The sequence below is a fragment of the Lycium barbarum genome, chromosome 12 (assembly GCF_019175385.1).
Source record: "Lycium barbarum isolate Lr01 chromosome 12, ASM1917538v2, whole genome shotgun sequence".
In the NCBI taxonomy this organism is placed as follows: Eukaryota; Viridiplantae; Streptophyta; class Magnoliopsida; order Solanales; family Solanaceae; genus Lycium; species Lycium barbarum.
In genome coordinates this window covers 39199986-39215607 of record NC_083348.1, presented here as the reverse complement: position 1 = coordinate 39215607, position 15622 = coordinate 39199986, and the positions used below count along the sequence as shown (strand labels likewise).

The window sequence follows — 15622 nt, the reverse complement described above, 5'->3', positions numbered from 1 at the left end:
CAGAAGACCATCTAGTAATGTCAAAGGATTTAAACCCTGCATTGAAGTAAATTCTATTGTCACCCATGTTTGAGAAGAGAATCTAAGTTGTCGAACTGAAAGAGAAGGATAAGATATCACAGAAGGTAATAACTTGAGAATAGATGGGAGAGATAGAAAGAAATTCCGGAAGAAAGTCACCGGAAAAGGGTTAGTTCCCCTCCTAAGAAGTAGGAGAGAGAACTTTCTTGGGGAGAGTGCCTGGGAGCATTTCTATATTTTAAATATTTTTTTCAGTTCTATCCATCACAGCCCATTTTTTTTTAGCCTCGTGGGTTATTCTGCTCATAGAAATGCGAGTCTGAATTTTGGTACTATTCATTCAGCACAATTGAATTATAGCCCTTAAGTTTTGTTGGAAAACTGTTCAAACATCCATAACCCGTACAGACGTGATAGGCTCGCTCTGAAACCTTCATGGATGACTCCATAGAGTCCAATGTTTGTAATTTATATCCGCCACCTCGACTTGACCCGAGGTGGGCCCACAAGTTCCGAAACTTCCTTCGTTTGTCTCACTTGAGCTATTTTTGTATGATATAAAAGTAAGACTTTCGTCTATGAATCTAAGACTCCGTTTGATTCGTTCCATAAGTCACTGGAAAGCTCCTTAATGTGAATATCCTGATGTGAGCATGTAATTCGATATAAGGAGTCTGCTATGAGTAATCTGATATAAGTATGTTGATAGAAATATCCTGACACAAGTAATCTGATATAAGTATCCGAAATAAGTATTCGGTTATAAATAATCCGTTACGAATATCCTGATAATACATTCGATTCTTTCATCGGGTTTTAATTTATGTGCACCTAGTTTCTTACTAATCCGCTCGTATATATGCTATGATCCCTTTCACCGAGTTCCGGGCCGGTATGTATCGTGCGTATGGTTCGCCGAGTCCCTTGTCCAGGGGTCGGGTTCCATGTATGTAATTTCGAAGTATGATGTGTCCGGCTCTGGGGTACTGTGGTATATGTCCGTCCCCGGTTGCCGTGTATATGGAGTATGATGTGTTCGGTTCCGGAGTACTGTGGTATATGTCCGTCTCAGGTTACCGTGTACGGTTCTGGGGTACTGTGGTATATGTCCATCCCCAGTTACTGTGTATATGGATTATGATGTGACTGGTCCCCGGGTTCTCGTGGTATATGTCCGGTTCCCGAGATACCGTGTACATGTTATGAAATCTTCTGGAGTATGGTGTGTTATGGCGCCAGAGACGGGAGTGGCGACCATGTTCCTGTGCCCTTTGCATGACTTTGATATGCATCATTTGTGATTGTAAAGTAAGTATTCTGATATTCTGGATAAGCTACTTACCTTCTGTATTTTTCTGATATACGATTTTGGCATACATGAATCTTGTGTGATGCATGATCCTGGCATGTGTGATTTATGTTTGGAAAGTAATAAATTTGGCATTCTGTTATTACCTCTTTCGCCAAGTCCCGGGCCGGTTATATTATTGTGCGCACTATGTGATATTGACCGCTGGACCCCTGACCGCGGTGTGTGCGACATTGACCGCTGGACCCCTCACCGCGGTATGCCGCACTATGTGATATTGACCGCTGGACCTCTGACCGCGGTATGTGCGACATTGACCGCTGGACTCCTGACCGCGGTATGCCGCATTTGTGATGTTGACCGCTGGACCCCTGACCGCGGTATGTCGGGTTTGGGATGCTAACCGCTGGACACTTGGTCGCGGTATGTGTGATAGTGACCGCTGGACTTTTGGCTGCGGTAATTGTGTGTTTGATTGTCTGTGTGTATGAGACGGAAATGTTTTTCAAAAGAAAGCAAAGCATTTCGGCATTTTGATTGCCGTATTTGCCTTCCGGAACCTTTTATGTATGATTTGTACGTCAGATGCAACACTTTGGTATTCTGGTTATTGTGCTCACCTTCTGTACATCTTACTTCGGTTGTGACTTCGTTTTCTGTGTTTCATGCCTTACATGCTCAGTACATATTCCGTACTGACCCCCTTTCTTCGGGGGCTGCGTTTCATGCCGCGCAGGTACTCCCAGATGAGTTGAAGATATTATGGAAGATGTTCCAGCGAGGAGGGCAAGCTCCATTTGCTCCCGGAGAACTGCCGAGTCAGAATATATGTGTTAAAGGTTCTATTAATGTTAGAGACTTTGCAGACAGAGTCGTGGGTATGGTGTGTCGGTTTAGTAAGCGGCTCCATCAGCCGATATGTCGTTTCGTATCACGTTATAAAGTCCGTATGATTACAGATTTGTTTGACTTGAAAGCTACAAAATATATATATGTTTCAGCAAGTTTTACTATGTATCACATTCTATTTGATTAAAAGTCCGGAAAGATTATGTACGAAATGAAAGTCTGTGGGTTCGCTCGGCTCCGGATATGGGGTCGAGTGCCCATCACACCCTAGTGAGATTAGGGTGTGACAATTTTAATCCTAGGGTAACTTATCCCAGGATTAGTAACTAAACAAGGAATAAGGCGGTACTAATATTTTATCCCAGGACTATTTTTCCTTATCCATCATACCAAACGACCCCTAAGATAATTATAGGAAAGATTCTCAAAAGAGTAAGAAGATGTGCTATCACACTCTAAGTAGGTTGTACAAAAATGTCTCAAGGCGCCAAGTGACCAACAACTTAGCATTGTGATATAACACATACAATGCCTCAAAACATTTTTTTTTTTTTGAAACTGGTAACTTTACAATGCATCAAAAACAATTGTAGCCACAATTCTCAAAGAAGTGAGAATGATATTCCCTACCACTACTTTTTCTTTTTTTCTTTTTGGATACTGTGTGCTCTACCACTACTATTTACTATCATTGTCAGTATTTGTTGCAAAAGCTACTAGCTGTTGAATGGAAACTGAAAAGTCTTTGGAAGCCTAAAGTAATAACTCCAAGCATGAAACTTCTTTGTTCGAGGAAAAAATGTAATTGGTGAATTCCATTTTGTGCCCGTTTAAGCACTATAAGACAACTCTCTCATTGTCATAATAAATTATACTCCCTCCGTTTCAATTTATATGAACCCATTTGACTGGGCACGACATTTAAGAAAGAGGGAAGACTTTTGAAACTTGTGGTTCAAAATAAGCCTTGAAAATTTGTGTGGCTGTAAATCATTCATAAAGTGAATTTATTTCCAAATTAGGAAAGAGGTCATTCATTTTGGCACGGACTAAAAAGGAAATAGGCTCAAACAAATTGAAACAGAGGGAGTATTTCATATTTGTTTTTGATGGTAGTAGAAGTAATTATGGTAGTTGCAGTAAGTTTCAGATTGTTAGCCACTTCTATAGCTACAAGGTCCAAATCTGTCTTTACTCTTTAGTAACTTAAGATCAAGGTTCAATATCAAGGTTGTTATCCTCAAGCCCCACTTTTTTTTGCAATCAACTTGCAGCTTATTTCCAAATTCACCCACTGTAAGTTGCTCAACAGTGTGAATTACACCAGGTTGTCTGTAATACAAATCCTCGACAAGCCAATAACTTTACTTGTTAAATGCTTCAAACTCATAACAAGTAATAATGCAGTGTCTACAGAATCAACTCTATAGAAAAAGTAAAAAAATTGTTTTCTTTTATCTCTAGAAATATGATTGGAACTCTTCCCCGCGTCCAATATGTAAAATTTGCTCATTGGATGGAAGGAGCACTACTTTTATGACATTAAGATTCTTTACAGCAAGGCAACTTCTAGCAATAATAACTAATCTGTAGATGACAACAGGCTCAATCCATTGGTGAGTTCAGCAGGTAGAATGTCATTTTACTGAACTCTTTATATGTAATGGGGAATCTCTGTACTGAAGTAGTACATAAAATGTAGGAATTCTAGACAAAGACATGATTCTCTACAAGTAATATCTAATCATTCATGCTACCTCACATCCCATTGGTGGTTCTCTCGTATATACAAAAGTGCTTTCAACCCCTTAAAAAGTGTTCCTAGACTCTTCAAGTACGTAAACCTTTTTTCTATCAGAACTATTCAAGTACGTAAAGTCAACTACTCCCTCGTTCACTTTTACTTGTCCACTATACTAAAAATAAATTTTCATTTTTACTTGTCTACTTTAGCATATCAAGGGAAAGACAACTTTTTTTTCTTGTTTTACCCTTAACATTAATTACTCATTTCCAAATCATTTTCCAAGTCTATTGAGATTATACACCAATTAATATGGGTATTATGGTAAAATATATACTTCATTAATTAATTCTTAAGGGGCGTGCAAAGTCAAAAGTGGACAAGTAAAAGAGAACGGAGGAAGTAATAAAGTATTAAGTATACATTATTTCGATCTTACCATACGTATAAAAGTGAATTATCTTCTTCATTGCGATTTATGAATTATGAGTATCAAGACTTGTTGATGTCTCGTTGTGTGAAGTGTTTATCACTGGTTGTAAAAAGTTTCAGGTATATTCGAATATCGCCATTCATAGAGCCAACTATGGTCAGCTATATATCCTAATTTGGCGCATAGGGAGTGTCAATATTTTTGGGATAATAAGATCATTTCTAATAGAAGTAAGGCGCCGGTGTTAGAATTTTTGAATTAGAATACTAAAAAAGTTAGGGGTGTCCAATAATTTCTATCTTAAAATAAAAAATTACAATCAACTAATAACCTAGTTTGTATAAGTTATTTGATATAGACAATTAAACGTTCACAGGCCGTGTCCAGTATTTTTGGAGATAACTATGGGGGCGTCGAACTATAGTAAAAATTGTAACGATCAGTAATTTACCGTTTCTATTAGAAGTAAGGTGCCAGTGTATTAGGATTAGAATACTTAGAAAAGCTAGGTTTTTAAGTTAAATATTATCCCACAATTGAAAAAACCATATGTATCGTATTTGACACTTATAAATAAATGAGTCTTGAATTCATCAAGTAATATACATACATGTGTGTGTGTGGGTGTCGGTGTGTATAAATATAAATCTTATCTTTCTCACATATTAATACCTCTACAATTTTGGCAGACTTAAGTGACTTGCACGAACAAGCGTGGGAACCTTGTGTCGCGGCTCCTGCCAAAATTTTCTCTTTTGTACAATCTGTTTCTCTTTTTGATGACCATTCTAATGGCACCAAGCTTACATTCAATGGTCGTCCACGTGACAATAAGCCTAATTGTAGTAATTGTTGAGGCTGCAACACGCCTATTTTGGTGATTGTCCAACACATCCACAAGACAAGTCGTAGAGATGCGGATGCTAAAATGGATGTGCGATCATACAAGATTGGATAAGATCAAAAGTGTATTTTCTATAAGGTCCAAGTAGCACACATTGAGGACAAAAAGAGAGAAGGCCGCCTCAGATGATTTGGTCATATCCTGCATCGACCTCCAGCTATAACGGTCAGTAGGTGTGAGACTATGGTAAGAGAAGGTGCTAAAAAGAGGATAAGGTAGACCTAAAATCACATGGAAAAAAATTGTCTCGAAAAACCTACATTTTCTAAGAATCTGAGTAGACTTAGCGAAAGATAGGGCACAATGAAAAAAAAAAAAAAAAAAAAAAAAAAGAAGAAGACCTATATAGGCGATATTGAGTTGGGAATATGCTTTAGCCATGTTAGTATGTTTACTTTAGGTCCTCCACTTTCTAGAACTCTTATAGCCCTATCAGAGATTATTATGCCTCTGTACAATATAGAGAACTTTTCCTGTTAAAAAAAAATAAAATCCTGTTCAAAAACATATAGAGAACTTTTGGGGGTGAAAAATCAAACACTCAACTATGAACAATAGACATACCCCCCCCCCCCCCTCTTGTCCTATGCAATGTCTATTTTACCCTTCAAATTTTCAATCCTCCATCTATGTAGTACCTTTTTATATTATATAAATTTATTTTTTTAACCTAAGTATGTATGGATTTTATTTAAATTCATATTATAACTAGAATAACTTTTTATGAATTTATCACAAAATCTAATGTTACCTTTTATGGTTGATATTTTAATAATACATGGATACATGAATGTGTGTGTGTGTGTGTATGTATATTTAAGTTCCACTTCTCTCTTATTCTATATTGTCAATATATAACCGAGTTTTGGTTGTCATTAATGGAATATTTAAATTATAATTTAATATTTATTTAATATAAATAGATAATCTTTTAGGAATTTGTTATAGGATATACCTCTATTTTTATTAATTATTGTATTACTTGCATTGAAATATATTTATAAAGTTATTATTACATGTTATGTTTTACTTGTATAAATTGATATCAGAGTTTTGATTATTATTTAAAAAAAAAAACTTATTCTTCTCATTTATTTTATTATAGAACGGCACTAAGTTATATACATAACTAGTATTTCTCACTTCTTTTTCCGTCTCGAAAATAATATCTACTTTTTATAGGAAATTTGTTACACAGATTAAAGAGATAAAAAAAATCATGATTTTAAAGAAGTAAAAGAAAAGGAGACAAGTTGATAATGTTAGGGTAAAATAGAGATTTTAAAAAGTCAATTATGATAAAGGGGGGAGAATGACTATTGTTCAAAATTGAGGGGGAAGTTTGATTTTTAAAGCAAAGTTGGGGGGTGAAAATGATTTTCACCCGAAATTTTGGTGCTTTTTATTTTTAATTTTAATTTGTTGTTCTTGTTGTTCCAAGAGTGCCACGCCTATTTCTCAATGATAATTCCAACGACACCAACTTCATCCTACTAATACGCCGACCAATTATCCGGCAGCAAAAGTTTCATCAAGGTTCTAGAAATTTTAATTTCTTCCGCGAGATTCCGGCGATCCAAACTTTTCCGACAACTTTTTGACTCTGAATGTTTATTATTCTATATAAGCAAACTCAAGTTCATTTCCCTAACCTTGAGCTTGAGGGGTGTGTTAGAGGGTTATTGTTAGAAATAGAAAATAGACAAATAAACATTTTCTTTAGAAAAAGAATATTAGAATAGTAAGTTCATAAATTAGATATTCTTTCAACTTAAACAAGTATTGTGTAATATATTTGACACTAATAGGTGTATCTTGTATTCATCAAGTTACTGTACATATTCCCTTCACATTTTTCAACGGACATCTATAGGCATTTCAATTGGAATTTACTCCATCAACTGAGCTCTAAAGTCTATCACTTCTTATACGTAAGTTTATCCTATGACAAAGGTTATCAACCACCGCCAACACAATATATTACAGCTATCACTAACCCACGCTAAATGCTCCAGACATAATTTAACTCTCCCCTGAGCCAACCTCAACTTTAGAGTTGTACCTAAGACAAATGTAAATATCAAGAAAAGGGGAAAAACTAATAAGATAAATAAACTTAAAGTTTATAGAAGGATAGAATTAATCCATTTGCTGAAGTTTGAGATGGCATTTTGAATTCAAGGAAAAGTTCAAGAGGCATATAGCAAACCTATGTGCTTACTCTTAGTAGAAGGAAGGATCTAACAGAAGGTACATGGAATCTCAAAGCTAAATCAGAGACAGAAATCACACCTCGGGGCAGCTTCCAACTGAGAAACAAGCTCCGTGCCTCTGCGCCAGTAATTTTTCCATCTCTGTCTGTGTCCACTGCCATAAATACTTTGCTATACTTCTGATAGTCGGACTGCGTAATCCTTGGCCACGGAAGCTGAGACTGGCCGGGAAGAGAATTTCTAGCTGCACTAGGATTTGCAGCAGAGCTCTGCACTGGGACCTGTTGGTTTGGTCTCACAGTCAAAGGAGCTTGCTGATGCTGGTGCACCGGCTGTTGAGGAAGTGTAGTCTGTGAATCAACTGAGTTAGCCTTTACAGGAGTTTGGGACCCTGTAGATGCTCGGTATGTGGCTGATGGAACTGCTAAGCTGCTACCTGAAGATAGAGTGGGTGCAGAGCTTTGCTTTGGTTGAAGTGATGCAACTGAAAAAACATCTCCAAATAGTGAATCCGATGGCAATCCATTTCCAGCGACTGGAATGGCTTTAGGAACTTTGGCATCAGGCAGGTTACCATGCGACAAAGTTGCATCATTTGATTTTGATAGATCTGGTTGCACTGATGGCGTGGTTGCTAGTTGGGTTTGTTGTGCAGAAGGTGTCAATACAGCAAGACTGAATGCATCCTCACTTCTAGAACTGACACTTGTATTATAAGCTTGGGAACTGGCACCTGCTTGTGAACCACCATTCTGTCCAGCAAGCAAATCAGTGGAACTGGGAGGGCGAGAAGCTGCAATAGTACTTCCAGCCAGCATTCCTTGACCAGAAACATTCGGTTGAGATTGAAAACCAGGGCTAGGATTTGAGGGCCTAGGAGGCCTAACATAATGACTCTGCTGAGCTGGTAAGCCTTGTTGACCCCTAATGCCAAAAGTTTGAGGTGCTGTTGGAGTAGCACCACTAACTAGAGGAACTGCAGCAACCTTATTAGTTGGTTGAGGACCTGGTATGGCTGCAAGGTTTATTTGGGGAGGAGGAATTTTGGCTGAAGCTGGAGTGAATAGCGCAGCCTTCACAATTTCTGGAGTCAACTCTCGTTTTTGTGCCACCGTAACAAGCTTTAGAGCATTATAAAATTCTTGGCGACTGAGAAAGCCGGTACGACTTTGATCAGCATATGTCCATATCTACATAAAACAAAAGAAAGTATGAAATTTAGTATTAACTATTAAGAAAAAAAATAGGAGATCGATAGCTCCAGATATCTAACCCAACTAGACTATGTTGAACTTGATATCTATACCTGACTTTTCGCAAGCAGCATATTTAATAAAGAGCTAACTAATACAACACCAGCTGGAATATGGAGATGTGGTTCATTAAGCACAGGCGGAACCATAAAGCTATTTGCTACTCCTTTTCCTCTTCTCAAGTAGCTCTAATATATTTTACTAACTAGTTCTTGGGCTCAATACTTCAGTAATCTCTTTCTTCTTTTATCAGTTTGTGGACCACTATTCCTTTGCATGTAAATTTTTACAAGGTAACAAACTGTATATCAATCAGTGAATCCACAACCAAAAGAGTAAAAACAGTAGACTATCACTAAGTCCTATCTCATCTTATAAGGATCCTACAAACATGGACCTGTCAGCTGCTGTTCTGGGTAGTGAAGTAGGGGCTTTACCAGCAATATATCTTGGAATGCCTTTGGGAGCTAAATCTGAGTCAGTAGAAATTTGGAACAATGTCATTGAGAAATGTGAAAAGAAATTCGCCAGGTGGAAGACCCAGTATCTGTCTATAGGTGGCAGATTGACTCTTATCAACTTAGTACTTGATGCACTTCCAACCTACATGATGTCCCTCTTCCCCATCCCAACAGGGGTCATCAATAGGTTGGATAGCATCAGGAGGAATTTTTATGGCACGGAAACAAAGAAAAGAAAGGTTAGTACTTGGTTAAGTGGAAAGCACTCACTTTTGGCAAGAATCTTGAAGGGTTAGGGATCAAGAACTTGAAGATCCAGAGTAAAGCTCTTAGAATGAAATGGTGGTGGTTTTTTACTTTATTTAATAATATGAAGATTGTCAAAGGGTTCGAATCTCTTTGGTGTCACCATGCAGGTCTTTATTTAGTCCTGATTTTAAAAAAAAAAAGAATGAAATGGTTGTGGAAGCTCATCAATGAGAATCAACAACTTTGGGGGAATATTATTAAAGCAAAGTATGAACAAGAAGACAAATGGATGACTAAGGAGGTCAGTACACCATACGGGGTTAGCCTATGGAGATCCATTAGAACATTGTGGAGTGAGTTGAGGAATAATTCCAAGATCAAAGTGTTTGATGGGAGTAAAACTAGCTTTTGGAAGGATAATTGGCATGAAGTCGGCTGATTGGATGTGGTTTTCCCAGATATCTTCAATATAGTTCTAAACTAGCAAAGGACAATATCAAAGATGTGGACACCTCAAGGATGGAACATCATTTTTAGAAGACATATCAATGACTGGGAAGTACAAAGAGTGGTTGAATTCTTTAGTACACTAGAGCGGTTTAATGGACTACAGACAGGTGAAGATTTATTATGGTGCCAAGGCAGCAGTAAGGGTTTATCCAAAGTTAATGCAGCTTACAAGATGATGAATTATTCCAACCAGCAGATAGCCAACTGACCTTGGAAACACATCTGGAAAACAAAAATTCCTCACAAAGTAGCCTATTTTGTGTGGCTACTGGCTAAAGAAGCAGCCCTTACACAGGAAAATTTGATGAAAAGGTTTCATTTTATGTTCCAGATGCTTTTTGGATGGGGAAACAGCAGAGACAGTTCCAGATGGAGAATTATTCTTAATCTCAAAGGCATATCCTGGACCATGCCTGGTAAGGTTACAGATGCTCTTAAAAGCTGGGAAGGAAAGTAATCATGCTTACAGGCAAAGGACAGGACTAGATGGAGAATTATCCCAGCTTGCATTCGGTGGACAATTTGGAAGGAGAGAAACTCCAGATGTTTTGAGAATGTGGAGAATGGGGTACAAAAGATCAAGTTAAGCTTTATTTTGCTGTTGTGTTTTTGGTGAAATCAGATCTACTCAAATGATACTGTCACTCTTATTGATGTTTTAGATTCAATCGAGAGAGAGGACAGTAAAAGTCAGAGTTTCTTGTAAATATGGTTTCAGTACTACCTAAGTACTGTTTTGCCACATATGAAATATAGAAAAAGTTACCAGTTTAAAAAAAAAAAAAAAAAAAAAACTGAAACTGGATCATCTATATACTCTGAGTTGCATCAATAACAAAAACTTAGGATGCAATTCATTTTAATCGTTTGCATGTATGGCTGTGTCAGTTCATGTAAACATTTTCAGTTTTCACTCACCACTTTAAGAAACTTCCAGTATCTATTATCCACATTCATAATGTTATTGCTCAAGCTCCTGAAAATTGGTTCAGTATAATAACTGCCAAAAACATATGTTTTCCCAAATAATCATGTATTCCATCTCAGGACACCCCTACATACTATAGTGCGCCAAAATTTGCAACTACAATGATCTTAAAAAATTACACTGTTATTGCCACGACAAAATGAAGCAACCAATATCGTATACAAGGAACCAACATGCGAAACACAAATCTCAAGAGATTGAATCAGGTTATTCAATTCCTATATAGGTGTCGCGTGATGATGACCATGGCGAACAACAACTGTAGAACCAAGGCATGCAGTTGCAACCAGGAAGGAGGAACACATGGTAAAGAGAGAGAAAGACAGCAAATAGGCTCCTCTCTGAAAGATAGAGAGGGAAACAAGATTTGGAAGATATGATATGGGAGATCTGCGACTGGTCGAAATTGAATCCATCACTTGGTTTAAGTGAAAACAGTATTTTGGGTGATTTCATAAATTTCAACTGAGACTGAACTGTGCCTGAATATAACGGAATTGAGACAGGACATGGCAACGCTTCAGCTTACTGAGGACATGTATCTAGGAAGGTATGGAGGTCGAAAATTAGGGTAGAAGGTTAGTAGGTAGCAGAGTGTTGTCGCACTTCATGCAGGAGAGGCAGGGGGCTAGCCTCCTATCCGCGTCTCCTTATTAGTAGTATTACTTAGTAATCGCATAGTTTCTTTTTCTTCACTGTTTAGTACTATTTGTTGCTTCATTTGCTCTGTATCCCATTATTTTGTTGTCTTATTTTCTTGCAATCTTGCTTCGATTCCTTCTTTTCTTTTGAGCTGAGGGTCTTTGTAAATAGCCTCTCTACCTCTCAAGATAGGGGTAAGGTCCCTCCCCGGACCCACTTGTGGGATTACACTGGGTATGTTGTTGTTGTTGACGCCAGTAGTTTGGGATTGAGGTTTAGAAAATCAAATGACACGGAATATTCCAAATCGTCATAGTTCCTACTCAGCCTATGTAATTCTAATTCCTAATCCAACCAATACAATTCAAAAAATAGAACAAGCGATCACGTGATTAGTAGCATGACAAGATTTCTTGTCATTGGTAATAAATAAAATAGAAATGGGGAAATGGGGAAACCTGAGCAAGGACAGGTTGGGGCAAATTGGAGCCTTTGAGAAAAGCAACGGCCTCAGGGCCACTGATCCGACCATCCTGATCCAAATCAGCTCGCCTGAAATACACCTCGAATTGATCCATAGACATTACTTAATTCGATTAATCCAACTAGATCTGTGTGTCAGTAAACCTATCCTTATCGGATCATTTGTTTATAGCATAGTTTGTTTGAAATAAAAACTCGGAAGGGTTTTAGAATGTCCGGTGGGTACAGAGAGGGTAAAGTGAAAAAAACACAGTGCATGCGCCGTGCTAGTTTTTCAAACCTTGGTTTTCATTTCAAATGAATGCTGTTGTTCTTCATCAATTAAATTATGATGATGACTGCTGAAATTTATTCATTTCCTCCTCCTTGCCATATATGTTGAATTTTTTGAAATTTAATAAATGATTTGTTAGAGCCCGTTTGGCTTAGCTTATAAGTTGCTCTTTTCAAATTTTTTTTTTAGTGTTTAGCTGATAGCTTATAAGCCATTTTATGCTTAAAATATAACAATAACGACCCAGTGAAATCTCATAACGTGGAGTCTGGAGAGGATATAGTGTACGCAGACCTTACTCCTACCAAGATAGGACGACTGTTTTCGAAAGACCCTCGGCTTATGCTTAAAATAAGCCCAAAAAATATAAGCTCTGTATCCCATTATAAGCTGAAAACAGCTTATAAGCCCTAACATTTCATGTATAGAAATTCGATATCTAAGGTTTAAGCCCATATTTTTTAGTTAAGTCATTGGATAGATCAATGAACACCGCCTTCTTCAATTGAAAATTTTCATAACAACGAGTCTCGTTTCCTCGTAATATCACTTGAATAAATTCATTTCCAGAGAGCTTTGATCAATGACAAGGTTCTTTGCATATGTATTTTTTATAATGCATCAAAATGTAGTTACCTGTTATTTGACACAAAGCTATCTGTTCCTTCTCATCTTGCTCCCTCCGAATTTCTTCTAGTTCTTGATCTTCGTCATCTAACAAATCACTTAAATGAGAAGATACCACGTTGCTAATATCCTAACTCTCCATTTAACTGAAAACAGAAATGACTCAAATCAGTAAAGAATGGAAGTTCTAAACAATAAAATTCATGCGAAATCTGTAGTTTCTAACTTCCAAGACAGTTTTGAACCCAACTCGAATAAAGTAGCCCTTTTACAAGATCGGTTGTAAGACCAGTTAACATAATACAGCGCTAGAGATGAACATATCACAAGCAGTAGCTACAACCATATGCTAGTTTGAAGCTCCAGCAGCTTTACTTTAGAACCTAATTTCTAAGAATTATTAGAAACTCCATTGTTTCAATAGTTTACAACTCTAAAATCAGTAAAGAATGCGACACTCATCTCTTTCTTCGCAAAATCACATTGTGCATCTCAAATTACTATTCTATCAGTAAACAATACGACACCCATACTTCCCACATGACTAATTCATTAAGGTCAACACAACAACACCAAAAATACATAAAGTTTACACGTACAACCATAAGGTTTAGGTATACAACCACAACGTCTAAACAAGAAGCAATAAATAAAGTTTACATGTACAACCATAATGTTCGAACATGAAACAATAAAAATATTTTACCACAACAACACATTCTTCACATTTTCTTAAGGTGTAACTGATAGTTATACTCCAACCAAGACTTCCGAACTTCGCCAGTAGTCATCTTAAGAAATAGTTGACGTACGTCTTTCTTAAGAAACATGTTGCAAGTATAGTTTTACATTTCACTCCCTTCAGGAATATCAAGAAAATTTGCCAACACGTTCATACACTTATCGATGACGGGATCATCTACTGAAGGAGATGTAAACAGTGCTTTTGTTAGACATAAACTCCATTAGTGAGTGTGTATCCTCTCTCATTAATGTTGCACCCGATTTTGTCTTACTTTTTTTTTACTTGAGTGCTAGTACCAATACCATCAATTGACTTTCGTCTTTTAAGTGATGGCTTAGGAAACATAAAAGATTCCACATTCTGTAAAACATCACTTTTATCACTCCTTTCATTATTAGGATTAATAAAGTGTTCTCTTTCATAGACATCAATATCATTTATTCCTTCTTCGTCGAGATCTACTCCAATTCTAGACAGTTGTTCTTTATTCGCTGCATGTGCTCTTTCTCCTATATCAAAAATATCATAAAACAACGCGTCATAATGAAACCATATGAGCGAAAGATCTATTTTCCTAAACTTTTTGTATCGATCATCCTCCTGTAACAAAAAGTTCAAAACTACTTTAAGCAAACCAAGAAATTTAGCAAAGAAAGAAACAAGAAAGGCATATAGAACAATGTGAGAGATGTAACTTAATTTTTCACTCTCAGCAATTATCATTTGCCATAATTATATTTTTCGTGGCATCCCATCCTAAACCTATCTCCCCTCTCATCAACTTCTTAAAAGGAGTCCAATTTCTTTTCATGCTATTCCAATGATTTTCATTTGTTTTTTATCATAGTGTCCTCCCTTCTCTGTCACGACCCAAATTCAAGGATCATGATGGCACCTGCACCCTCCTACCGATAGGCGTACCATTCTAGAGTAATAATTCATTTAGAAAGAAAAGTAAGAAAATCATTCACATCATTGAAATTATCCAAGCAGTCTTATCATAAATGTAGTAAGTACGGAGCAATGCTTAGTCAAATAAAACCTCAAAATTTGGTTGAACTCGTACAAAAGCTTCTACAGAAATTACAAGTCTTAGTCAATCCAGAAATACAAACTGTCTCAGAATGAAGGAACAAGATAATATAAAGTAGAGAGAGTCCAAAGTTGCAGATCCAGCTGTCGCTCACCCTAGAATCTTGGAATGATAGCCTTGGAATCAACCATGTGGAATAGTACTGGAGCACGGGTATGTATCTGTACCAGAAAATAGTGCAGCAGGTGTAGATGAGACAAAACCACTGGTACTCGATAGGTAACACATACAACATATAAAGGTTGAAACAGAACATCACACATCCAACATCTATATGCCTTTTTATAACCTTAATCATGTTCAACCCCAACAGACGGTAGCCAATAATCATGTGAGAATGCAATAAGTCAAATGAACGTAGCACTGGCCAAAACTCATACCCGGTACACACACGCTAGTGTTCATTCCATCTAGTCGTGACCCATGGGGGACTCACGAGGTCTACATACTTCTCAACACCATCCAACATGTACCCTCGGACTGGGTGAGAATCATATGAATCATATCATATCATGTTATATCATCTCCAGGCAACCCAAGCCATCATACCCATAATCATTTCCCTTCGGGCTTAAACACATCAATCTTACCTTTTTACCGGTCTCGACGGACCATCTCATATGTCATAAATGCCTCATCACAATGAATGTATAAATGTATGCATGCTTGGATAAGTACAAGATGCACGGTAACAAGTGTCATCAAAGGCATGAAGTAAGGAATGAATATGTACACATCATGAATCTCATATCACCTCAAGGTCAAGATTGATGCCACTTTCATACTATAAATGAGGTATGGTGTGATGAATGCAAAATAAGTCA

At 37.2% G+C, this 15622-nt stretch overlaps 1 protein-coding gene across 1 annotated transcript in view; it reads right to left on the bottom strand.

Annotated features, from left to right (window-relative positions):
* Positions 1 to 12447, bottom strand: part of LOC132624998 (uncharacterized) — a 35407-nt gene extending 22960 nt beyond the window's left edge. Inside the window, exons 1-2 of the mRNA XM_060339763.1 lie at positions 12035 to 12447; positions 7553 to 8663 (exon numbers count right to left, since the gene is read on the bottom strand). Coding sequence (XP_060195746.1) covers positions 7553 to 8663; positions 12035 to 12160 — 1237 coding nt within the window. The 5' untranslated portion in view covers positions 12161 to 12447. The remainder of the gene's footprint in view (positions 1 to 7552; positions 8664 to 12034) is intronic.
* Between the last annotated feature and the right edge of the window lie 3175 nt (positions 12448 to 15622).